Raw genomic sequence first — 12,198 nt, 5'->3', positions numbered from 1 at the left:
AAGTGTACTTTTGATGTCAATCGGTACTTTGATGAGATACTAATTTTGTAGAGTCTTTGTGAATTTTCCTGCCAAAAGAGTCTCTTAAAAAACGAAGTTGTCATTAAATTCTTTAACGTCATAAAATATTTGAGCAATTCTTACTTTTCTGAACTACCTATTATAGGAACCATAATTTGCAAGAGATTAAAGCGATATCCACAAACTGCTTGACTATTCGAAACTTTGTGAGAGCGGAATGCAGTCACCATTTTGTGATGGGAAATTTAAAATGAAAAGCTAGCATTTCGATATTTTCGTGCGAGCGTATAAATCAAAAGTTATTTACTATTTTGTTGCGGAAATTTTCAGAAGAAACGCAAGTCGCAAGAAGAGCAAGACTTCGCACAGTTCATAGATGGAAATGAGGACCGCTTAACGAGAGACATTGGTTTGAGCGAACAAGCTTTACTGTTACCCATGAAGAAGGAATTCCAATTTCCCCGAAATAAATTGGAGTATGGTTAGTAGAATAATAAAAATAGATGTACTATGAAAATTGTTTACAATGGCTGTACAGTACTTGGAATGATTTTTGCACAAATGGGACTAGTATCAAATGGAGACAATGTTGGTACGTTCAGTTTGATAATGTTAAATAAATGATTTTATATTGTTCAAAACCGCCAATGCTTGCTTATTGTAACACAACATTTTGAATTTTTTTCAGAACAGGGATCATTTCAAGTTAAATTTTGTGAAAGTTCCTGATGTTCCCTGCTGATATTAGATCAATTTTTTTAATTCAATAATGTCATAACTGACACACTAGCAATAATATTTTTTACCCAATTGTACAGAAAAACTTCTCGGTTCGGGAGCTTTCGGGATGGTGTACCGAGCGAAGGTGCGTGGCCCTATTCGCGGCGAAGTCCATCCGTACGTAGCGGTTAAAGAAGTCAAGTCTCGTTCTGACGAGAACCAACTCAAGTGTCTCGTGTCCGAAGTCAAAATTATGATGCACCTCGGCAGACATACTAACGTCGTCAACTTACTCGGCGTCTGCACTGAAAACTATCGATTAGGTATGAAGTATTAATTAATTAACGAGTTAATGGAAATGGTTCCACACGTATTATTAGTCAACTTGAGATACAAAGCTCTGATTAAGTTTGAAATGCAAATGTCCCTCGTTTTAAGCAAACGGGTAGATTAGTTATTAACGGACAGACAGACGGACAGACAGACGAACAGACAGACGTACTTGACGAGCACAACAGCGCCTTTTTTTCCAGAAATGAGAAAATGCGCTAAAAATCGAAAAAAAACTCGTTCCACTTTAAGCGCATGAAGATGATGACGGGCACGAGGGCTGAACGAAAACTCGTATAGATGAATGAGGTGAAATTCACACACATTAATACAGCAAATGATGAAATTTTAAAACAATTATTATTTCAGGCCAGTTCCAGATAATCGTTGAGTATTGCAAGTACGGCAACCTACTCAATTTCCTGCGCGAGAAGAAAGCCGCATTCATTAACGCCATGAACAGAGATGGCACCTTACGTAACCGTAAAAGGTAAGCTTCTGATAGAAATTATTGGAAAGGAAACCTAAAATGTGTGGGGCGATATGACAGATGCGGAAATGAATTGCAAGGCCAAATCATAGAGTTCAAAAAGTTAACCGCTTTATCTTCATTTGGAAACTGTGAGTAAAAAGTGAAAGTTGGGTACGATTTCTACAAAGTAACATATGAATAAAGTTAATATGTGTGCAAAAACCTTGTTTATAATTTATTTAATAGTTTCTTAAAGTTTGTTCGCAATAGATGTTCTTCGTTCGAGTTCTCCTTTACTTTCATTTTGCGTGACTGCTTATAAGTTTGCGTTTATTATCACATTTTCATCTAGTTGTTGGAACTGAAATGTTTCCTTTGAATTTGCATGACAAAATCTCAAACTATATGCAGACGCTTTTGGATGCAAATTAAGTTCTTGCTCATTTTCTAGGGAATAAATCGAATATATATAAACTGAGGTCATTAGGCCTCGAGGCAAGGAATTGCGATACTGAGTGCGAAAAGTTTGTGTAAATGTTGCTATCTCTATAGAATTTGTGCGTCCTTTCAACTTAAGATATGAACATTTTGCAGCCTCTGTAAGCAACCAATGATATTTCTTATTGTTCAATGATCATTATTATTCATTTGTACATAAACCTCAGTAATTAACTATTCCAACCACTATGCAGTTTTTCAACCCTTCATATCACCATTCAGCAGGCTGAGCAGCAACTGCGTATACATGAACATGCCAAACCCTGGCAACCCAACGCAAACCTACACTAGATCCCGATCCCAGAGCGCCGTCTCGACCCTACGCCGGGAACCTGTCACTCCTCCGGCCGGCACAGCAAACTCAAAATTCCCAAGTCTACCTAACTCGCCAACTTATAACCCTCAAGAAGCTAATTATGACAAACCATGCCCTCAAATGAGCAAACTTGATGCAAGCAATACGATACCTCGGTGCCGTGCTAAGTCTTCGTCTGACGCCAACTCATCCATGGATACTATCAGCGGGTCATCCACGCTTGTGAACACCGTAAATGGGTCATCCTCGATGTTGAACACCGTAAATGGGTCATCCTCGATGGTGAACACCGTAAATGGGTCATCATCGATGGTGAACACCGTAAATGGGTCATCCTCGATGGTGAACACCGTAAATGGGTCATCCACGCTTGTGAACACCGTAAATGGGTCATCCTCGATGGTGAATGCGGTCAATGGATCACTCGGAAGTGGCGGCGTGGAGTATGCAAACCTGATGTCTGACATGACCCAGACTGTATCTGGTACGATATACTGACTTTAAATAGTTGTACGTTTCTACTTATAATATTTATCTGCAAAATATCTGATTATCCTCGCTACAAACCTTCACTGTAGCCCCTCGAGGCGTAACTATTTGTGTTTGATTATTTACAAAAAATTATGGCATTATCTCTGTTGCTGTCTACTTGTCCCTTCATTCCGAGTCACGCGCTACTCCTTTCTTCGACGCTTTATCCCTCCGGGTATTTTTCTTTCCTCTGACTGACTATCACCCGCAAATATTTTTTATGTACGCATTATTTTTTAACTTTTATGTGTGTATAATATTCCAGATGGCGCTACGGATCCCGTCGAAGAGCCCGTCATATTTGACATCAACAACTACACGCTGCTGGGGTGGTGCTATCAAATCGCCTGTGGAATGGATTATTTAGCCAAGCATAACGTGAGAAGCATAGGCTGCTATCTTCTCAATAAAGTATTATTGGAGTGGCCGATATAGTGAAGTTCGCTAAGTTTAGGTTCATGCAGATTGCTTATAGGTCATGCAGATTGCTAACTTTATAGTCCATAACTTGTGATAAATTTTATCCATATTCTGAACAGTAATATTATTGCATGAAGGAGTACGTCTAACTAGATGTACACTCTACTCATAAAAATGATTTATTCTCCAGAAGTTCTACATGATATTTTTTGTCGTAGGTGTCATATTATGTGAAATTATAATCAAACGTGCGCAACCGTTCCTGTGAGTTTCGCCTTAAAGGTTGTACATTAAAATGCCTGTGTGATTTCAATTCTGTACATATTGACGTAATTTCAGAATCTAACCTTGAAAATTTTATTCAATTTAATTACTTATTATTCTGCCTAAAGGTATAATTTGCACTAAAGTGCAAGTTTTTCCTGTGAGTGACCTAAAACCATCAATTTGGTCCATAATGCAGGTGCTGCACGGAGATCTGGCAGCTCGTAACATCTTGTTGGCTGAAAATAACATCGTCAAAATCAGCGACTTTGGTTTATCTAAAAGCTTGTACAATTATCAGTACAAAGCCAACTTCAAGGTGAGTAAATGTATTTCTTTTCACTAAATTTCTTGTAGCATCTTTGTTAAGCGAGACATTTACTCAAGCAGGCGCAAGCAGTTCGACGCTTTTCATCGTCATAATAATTTAATGTATTGGTTCATCACAAAATATCGATGGTTATCCTACAGTTTCATTGACTTTATGTATCTGAATTAATCGAATGTCTAAAACGTTGGCAGAATCCACAAAATTATCATATGCGTCATTTTACTCAAACAGATTCACGGATCCATATATATCCAAATGTTTCCCTTCTATGTTAAGAAATTTGTCTCGTGTCGACAGGATGTGTGGTCCAGTTTCCGTTAGTGGAACCTTAGTTTCCGTTTTTTTCGAACTTTTCAGGCACTCGTCTACGGATGATTCATCCTTCGTTAGTGTTTTTCATATGCAATGGTCTGGTGCTAACCAGAGCTACTGTCAGTTCAAAAAAGATTATCTCGTATACCCCAAAAAAATACATTAGTCGTATTCAATATCTGACCAGGTAACGAGTTTTGACGTCAGTATGCAAATGGCTCGTCCTTCGGCTACGGATCCATTGATCGTCGTCAAAGCTATCGTATTTAGAGGCCAGGAGCTAGATTTATTTATAGCCAGATGACAAATGATTAAAAACTAGAAGATTTATATTCAAACAATCCATACAGAAACCAATGCCGATCAAGTGGATGGCGATCGAGTCGCTGCGGGACGGAATTTTTTCGACCCAGAGCGACGTGTGGGCGTATGGTGTGGTCATGTGGGAGGTCTTCTCGCTGGGACAGGTCCCGTACCCAACCATCGACCTCAACAAGAACTTCGTGAACCAACTCGAGAGCGGCGTCAGACTCCACAAGCCGCAGTATGCCAGCGAGAAACTGTACGTGACGTTGCGTCTTTCATAAAAATTTTTATTGTTGTTACTGCGACCTAAAACCATCAATTTGACCATAAAAGGAAACAATTCGGTTACTTATTGCAATTTATTTGTCACTACGTAGAGCTTGAAAAAGATGTTGACGAAAGGAATGACCAGTCATAAAGCAATGGATGCAACGGAATTATTCCATTTATACTATATGTAACCCACAACTTAGGCAGCGGTCTATTAATGACATGGTTTACACGCATTTCGAGCTCAAAATAATAATGCAAGAACTGCCCCCCATATATATCTTCAAACCAGTGCTGTCATTAGTCATATTTTAGGTGGGCTTCTTTTCTCTTAAATAATTTTACGCTCGTTTGTCGATTTTGTTTTCTAATAATAACGTGTCAATAAATTCAATAGAATGTGGCATGAATATGAGTTTTAATAAATAATCATACAAGTTCATGAGGCAGGTTTGATGTGATGCGGTTATGTTGGTTGGAGAATCCGGCAGAACGACCTAAGTTCGACGCTCTACAGGAATTGCTGCAAGCCTTCATGGACGATAAAACAAGGAAGGTGAGACCATCGATTTCACAAATGTTATTCAAACCTTTTTGCGTTATTTCATTCGAATAACAAAATCGTCGTTGGTTAAAGTAATAGCAAAAGTTTATTTGAAAATGAAATTATTGCAACCTTCATTAACCTTAATCTGCTAATAGAAGCAAAAATTGTACAGACAATTAGAATCTCAAGGCCTGATGCGACTTGAGGTGCTCTCAGTAAATAAACTGATGAATTCAATTCATTTAGCATTCATATTGATCGTCACCGCTGATGAAAACTTGCTTTTTTTTAGTACTATGAAGATATGAACGTCACTGATAACGAGCCTGTCGAAAACTCGCTACTGAGCCGAGTCCGCAGTCCCGACATCCGAGCTATGAGCATCGACGCGGATGGCTACGAGGTCCCGAAGCAACATCCTGACTCAGGTCTTTACGAGAACGGCATGTTACATCGCAATATTAATTCCTTGTCCCTCACAATACCGCCCAGTGATGAACTGAGAGACGAAGTTCCGATGCAGCTTATGAATGAAACGCCGTGCACTTCCCCCCATTCCCCGAGAACTTTCCCCCAATCCCCGTGCACTTTCCCCCAATCCCCATGCACTTCTCCTCAATCCCGCGCTTGTCGGAGTGTCACTCCACTCAGAGCCATCAAATCCCCACGCAGATTACGCTCCGTCTCAATTTCAGCATCTCCAGCTACCATATATGAAGAAACAGTCTTCAATTTTCCACCAACAAGCGATCAACTAGAGCCAGAAGTCGACTTCGTTAGGCCTGGGCATGATAGCGGAATTTTCAATTCTCCTACTCCATTCGTAGATAATCCAGGATATTACACATTAGGTTCTAACGAATTACAGAGCGAGAAGACACCAGTTCTCTACAAGCAGGCGAGTCGCTTGGAAAAACGAGAATCCGAGACATCCAGTGGGATAGGGTCTTTGCACGGGCCTTCCTTCGACAGCGTGAGTTCTCTTTCTCCAACTTCACCAGAATGCAGACCGCTCCTTCAGGCCGTGTGAAATTATGCTTTTACCATAGTAAATATTTTTCATGGTCAACAACCAAATTTATAATAAGGTAAATTATTTTCTACTTAGTTTTTATAGGTGTAACTCCCAAGACTTGATAAGCGAACCCGTTCTATGGAAAAGTAAGTATATAAATTCAGTGGCTTCTATAATATGTGTGTTGATTTTCAGAAGTAAGAGTTACTTTCTAAGTTAAATGAATTTACAGATGTAAAATAGATGTTCGGTAGATGGTAGACGATCAACTGACATTGTTGCAGCTTCAAATTCGGCAAGGGTCTTGGTTAGCTAATAAGCAAAACTTATTAAAAAACCGTTCCTTGTACAACGAGCGCAATACATGTACAAGGAAGCCCAATTCAAAAGAGCCTATTATAAAAAAGGAGGCACCCGACCTAACGAGTGGACTACCTTCCACTGTAAAACTATAAAAATTGGCAAATCTTACATTATGCGCCTACATAGTTTCCAAGGTGAGAGAATGAATGATGATTATTGTGTAGTTTATCTTTGAGGTTTTAAACTGTATGCATTCCTACATACTATAATACGCATTAATTGAACTATTGTTTACTGCTGTCTAAATACTGAAACATTTAATGTCATAAGTGTTTACAATACGTATTGCTAAGCTCATTGTAGATAGAAATGCTAAATTAGACTAATTTATGTTTTCAAATGATCTCTGTAGTTATTTGTAAATAACAAATTCTATTAAATGATTTATACATTTTCATTTTATTAATTTAATTAACTCCAGCGGCCACCCTTGGTAGGAAATCATTTGATCAACTGTTTATAAACAGGGCGTTTTTCAAATACGTTTCACTTTAGCCATTTCTCAATGAGGCGTAGGTTGAAGGCTGATGAAATTTAGAAAATAGACATCGAGCTGATATCAATGAAAAGTTCGAAAAGTGATAAACTTTAATAGAAATAATTACACCACTACATTGTCCAATGAATTGTGGACAGCTCTACTGTATCAAGTGAAACGTTTCATATTCATTAAATGCAAATTGCGTCTTTAAATCTCGAAGATACATTCCTAGCCACAAATTCTTACAGTTTGCAAGATGAATTTAATGTTTCCTAAAACTTCATAATTGTAATGGAAAATTTCGGGAATTACCTTCATTATTAAATTGAAATAAAATGAGTAGGTTAATATAAAAACTTGAGATCTATTCCTCACGATATTCATATTGATTTTGGACGTTAGATTTCGGTATACATCACTCGAACTCTGTACAATTCTCATCAAGCCTATACCTCTTGGAGAGCATTTTCTCGCTATCACCCACACAATACCTCAGTCTGATGTCAAGGGAACGCTTCTTGTGTTGCGCAATTGTTACCTCTCCAGAAAACGCTGTGTCTTGCACAACTTTGGTGGGCGGTAGAGGGAGAACTGTGTTTTGCCAGTGGGTGTCCTCGAGGTCCGGGGAAGTAGAGAGTTTCACCCCGCCAGGGAAGAAGACGTCAAACCAGAAGACGAGGCAGTTCAGCCGCCGGGATCCCATGCTGGACAGTTTGATGTCAGCCTTGACACTCAAAAGTTGCTCGGCTGTGACAGTGTTCAGGTCAAAGTCGCATACAGTTGCTGGTAGGCTTAATACGTCCTTCTGTGGCATCATGAACACGTGTGCGTACTCTGCAAGTGGAAATGGGATCAGTATAAACTTACTAGAGATAACTATGCAGAGAATATTCTAAAATATACATATATGAACTTGGTACGTTGTAGTTATTGTCAATTATGTAGTAATTATGTTGTAGTTATAGTTAGTATTTGCAACAACATAATATAGTATAGCAAATATAGTATTTGGTAGTTATAAATATCGTTCATGTTTATAATATATAAACACTGAGTAACCAACGAGACAAATAAGGCGATTACTTCACGTTGGATCTCGATTTACTACTTTGCATATTCTCTATCGAGTACATCAATGACGATTAAAACGTCACGGTGTCAATAATTGATTTGGGTTCAGCACCTTCGAACAGAATTGCGGTGAGTTTGACCAGCATTGGATAATTGTAGTGGCGATTCAAACTATTGAATTAACCTTAATCAGATAAAGTTTATCACTAGATCTTTGATCAAGTGTGAATTGATCAATCAACATCGGCGCGAATTTGGATAAACTTACTTTCATCAGGGTTAATTTTTCCAATGTTGGCTGGGTGAACTTGAAGCATTTCAAGATTTATAGGTTGACCGTAAAATATAAAACAAACGGTAGCTTTTGTTTAACATAAATTATTTATGCAGTTTAAAAAATCGCTTATTACCTGAAGCATCAGAAGTCCACATAAAAATTGATTTTGTTGACTGGAGAGCCAAGAGCAGCGTACCAGATTGATTACCTGGACTTTAGAGCACAAAGCTGTGCAAGATCTATCATTGAACTCACCGCTGTATTTTTCTACGGCATGGTCAGCAAAGAGCGTCATGTCCAAGCCATACATGGGGTTGAGCGCAATCCAGAAGTCATAAGTGTTCTCTTCATATTTAGTGATCCACGAAGCTTCCCCCATTGCTACTTTGAGCACCGCGCGTTCTGGAAACATCACGCCTCCCTGTAAAAGAAATTTCACCTCAGTCATTTGAATCTAGTTAAAAAACTTGCTTCAAGAGGGAATTTGCTTGATTTTTTTAATGTACAAATTTTTTCCCTATGTGACTCGCAAAATCTAATGGAAGGGAATTTCCTACAAGGGTACTCCTTAATTTGATGCTTTTCACACACACTAGTGGAAATATTATATTATTAATCAATTATTAATTAATTAACCAGCATTGCTCTAGTGAGAACATACAATGACTTAAGTCACATCATCTCATTACAACAATTCAATTATTTACCCAAGTAGATACTTCAGGAAGGAGCAAAAATGTTTTGTACACAATCCCTTAATAAGCACGACTCAAAAGGGACAATATCAACAAGAAATCAAGAATCGGACATAAAAAATTTCCAATATTAATAATACTCAAAATAACACAGGCAATAATTGTGTTGAAACTTGAGGAATGATGATGAGAGATTTTGATCAAAGCAAATTCATATGCATCAACAGAAATTTTTTTGGTAGAATAAGAAAAATCTTTTGGTAATTTCTTTGTTGAATGATTGAGGTCATTGGTCAAATCGTCACTGCAAGAATATATGAAAAATAACATTTGTTTAGTGTTTTTCAGTTAGGTTACCATAACTTTGGCAGCAAGGACTGCTATTTACTACTTATCCCTGCTGTGCAGCACTGAAGGCAGCACGGTCTAGTTACAACTCACCGGCTTGAGCCACTTATCCCTGATGTGCAGCACTGAAGGCAGCACGGTCTAGTTACAACTCACCGGCTTGAGCCACTTATCCCTGATGTGCAGCACTGAAGGCAGCATGGTTTCATACAGCATCATGTAGCCCATCCACTCACTCACTATCACATCAACTTTCTCTGGTAGCTCCACATCCTCAGCTCTTCCCTCAAGAACTGCGATGAGAATTCATTTCAAAATATATTCAAGAAAAAAAAAAAACACAACTACAAATAATTCTTTTATTGCAATATGTTACCTGCAGTGGTTCAGATGGTTGTGAGTGGTTCTTATCAATTCTACCTTGTTCAGCAATATTTTGTCATTTACTGGGTACAAGATCATAATAAAAGCTGGAAAAATGGAGTCTATAATTAAATCACACTATAACTGAGCTGACTTGCTTTGTCAAAAAATAGTCAAGTGTGTCCAATGAACTGTACATATGAAATCTTGATTGTGTAATGATAATATAACTAAAGAAAAAATTGTCCCAATTAATTATCACAAAGAAAATTGGCTTAAAAAGAACATATTGTGCACTAAAATAAAGAAAAAAAAACATTCAAGGACCTTACCAGTGATGATGTCTTCAAATCCATTAGCAATGACTGACTTCTTGGCAAGCATAGCAATTTGAGACGCCTCAATGGCATAAACTTTCTTGGCTCCAGCCTGAGCACAGAACAAGCTCAAGATGCCAGAACCACAGCCAACATCACAGACAATTTTATCTTTGACAAAACTTGGGTCTTGCATGATAGCTTTATGGTACGCATCCGTCCGCACCTGGTCTTCAATCATTGTTCGATGAACCTCCGTGTCAGCATATGAACTGCAATTGCGATAAAAATTAGACCCTGCCTGAATCCTGTATTTTTATACATACATACACCAAATTGATTTTAAATATTTTTGTAAGTGATTTATTCAGTCTTTCTACAGTGATGAATGGAACAGAATATGATCAACTTAACTAAACCTTGCAATCTATCACAGACACAGAAAAAACAGGCATAAATAAATTAATTGATTTATACTAAGTCATGAACAAAGCTTGAATATTCCAACAATTATTTGCTTGCTTGTATGAGCATGCAATGTCCTGTCTATCATTATTTGATCAAATTATTCTTCTAGGCCAATTAAACTGTTCAAAATTTTTACTGAAAACTTGTGGGCTCAAAATCACAAATTTTGTTAGAATTTTATATATTCTATCTCAATCAGGCCATCTATTTAGCAAATGAATAGAATTTAATTTGCATAATGGAAATCTTGCAGCTCCAAAAATGGCAGGAATGCTCCAGTCACTGCTTAAATGGTAGGTAGATATTTTTAGTTAGGAACCAAAGATACAAACCATCCTCATTTTGTCATCTTTATTGGGATGATGAACAAGAACATATCACATAGAAATGTAATGAAATTGAATTCTTCTACTATTTGTGTAATTTTGGGTATTCTACTTGTATTGAATAAAACAATATAAGAAAAAATATATATCTCTGTCATAACATTTTTATACCAACCTGAAATATTCTTCATCAACAAACTTTTCAAAGTTTTGCTCATCAGATTTTCCATTCTGCACATCAGTAGGTTTTCCATTTTGTACAATAGGTGAACTAGTCAATTCCTGCTCAGGGGTATCATTACATCTCAAACTGTACTCTTCTACATGATCAACTTTCAATTTTTTTGCTGGATTTGACACATCCATTATTGAGACTGAGTGTGGGGTCAAAAGATGTCTGCAAAAAAAGCATTAAATTTATTAGTGAACATTTATACTAAATTAAATTATTTATATTATTAAACTTTAAATTTGTCCCTTGGCATTTTTTGGTAAATTAAAAAATTGCAAGTTAGTATCCTGAGCCTCGATACAATAATTCTGGCCATACTGCAATGCACCTAATTTATTGGGGCAAGGTCTCCCTGGTTTGCTGTGAGCATTTGTGCAATACAATCAATTATAGTGAGCACTCAGCACTGAGCTGTGACCCCAACCTCATGGAGACATGATTGATAGTACAATCTTCCTTGACAACAGGAACATCAAAGGGGCCTTTACCATCATTCAAGTCACAGATAGCCTTGAAATTTAATGCAGACAAATCACCATTGCTTAGGAAGTTGACTCTTAAGTGACTTGACATAGCAATGGCCATTGGCCAAGTTGTCAACCTTTTCCATCAAAGTTGACCTTTTCCATTTTCCAATAAATCTAATTGAGGGCAATGTAAGCCTTTATGTTGCTTTTGCATCATTGTTGAAGATCACAAAATTTTAAGATTCATGGCTTATCATGGTCCACACTCCACAGGGCAATGAGGGCATGATCCAGACTCTAGAACATGGATACCATGCTAGACTAGGTCTAGGTTCACTATACTGTCCACACTCCACACAGTACAGTGAGTACACAGCCACTACACACACTGCATGAATGATGAATGCAAGGCTGTGATATATGACTCAAAAACAAAC

General features: G+C 37.7%; 2 protein-coding genes across 3 annotated transcripts in view; one reads left to right on the top strand and one right to left on the bottom strand.

The window, feature by feature from the left end:
* Positions 1–6,997, top strand: part of LOC108679815 (platelet-derived growth factor receptor beta) — a 35,399-nt gene extending 28,402 nt beyond the window's left edge. The window contains exons 20-28 of the mRNA XM_018168541.2: positions 352–502; positions 840–1,064; positions 1,441–1,561; positions 2,264–2,841; positions 3,154–3,266; positions 3,772–3,891; positions 4,566–4,777; positions 5,242–5,347; positions 5,631–6,997. Of these exons, the coding sequence (XP_018024030.2) occupies positions 352–502; positions 840–1,064; positions 1,441–1,561; positions 2,264–2,841; positions 3,154–3,266; positions 3,772–3,891; positions 4,566–4,777; positions 5,242–5,347; positions 5,631–6,368 (2,364 nt within the window). The 3' untranslated portion in view covers positions 6,369–6,997. The remainder of the gene's footprint in view (positions 1–351; positions 503–839; positions 1,065–1,440; positions 1,562–2,263; positions 2,842–3,153; positions 3,267–3,771; positions 3,892–4,565; positions 4,778–5,241; positions 5,348–5,630) is intronic.
* Positions 6,998–7,289: 292 nt separating this feature from the next.
* On the bottom strand, positions 7,290–11,461 carry LOC108679816 (protein arginine N-methyltransferase 6). Of its 2 annotated transcripts, XM_018168543.2 has the most exons (6): positions 11,238–11,461; positions 10,284–10,540; positions 9,764–9,881; positions 9,682–9,700; positions 8,801–8,966; positions 7,290–8,031 (listed from the first exon to the last, which is right to left on the bottom strand). In XM_018168543.2, the coding sequence occupies exons 1-6, from the start codon at positions 11,426–11,428 to the stop codon at positions 7,613–7,615; spliced, it is 1,170 nt and encodes a 389-aa protein (XP_018024032.1). In that variant the 5' UTR covers positions 11,429–11,461; the 3' UTR covers positions 7,290–7,612. The 2 variants fall into 2 exon arrangements, with proteins under 2 accessions (XP_018024032.1, XP_018024031.1); XM_018168542.2 differs by lacking the exon at positions 9,682–9,700 and having other exon boundaries at positions 9,745–9,881.
* Between the last annotated feature and the right edge of the window lie 737 nt (positions 11,462–12,198).

This window comes from Hyalella azteca, unplaced genomic scaffold, assembly GCF_000764305.2.
Source record: "Hyalella azteca isolate HAZT.00-mixed unplaced genomic scaffold, Hazt_2.0.2 contig14630, whole genome shotgun sequence".
Classification (NCBI taxonomy): domain Eukaryota; kingdom Metazoa; phylum Arthropoda; class Malacostraca; order Amphipoda; family Hyalellidae; genus Hyalella; species Hyalella azteca.
Note: the sequence above shows the minus strand (reverse complement) of the source record. Positions and strands in the feature narration are given on the sequence as shown.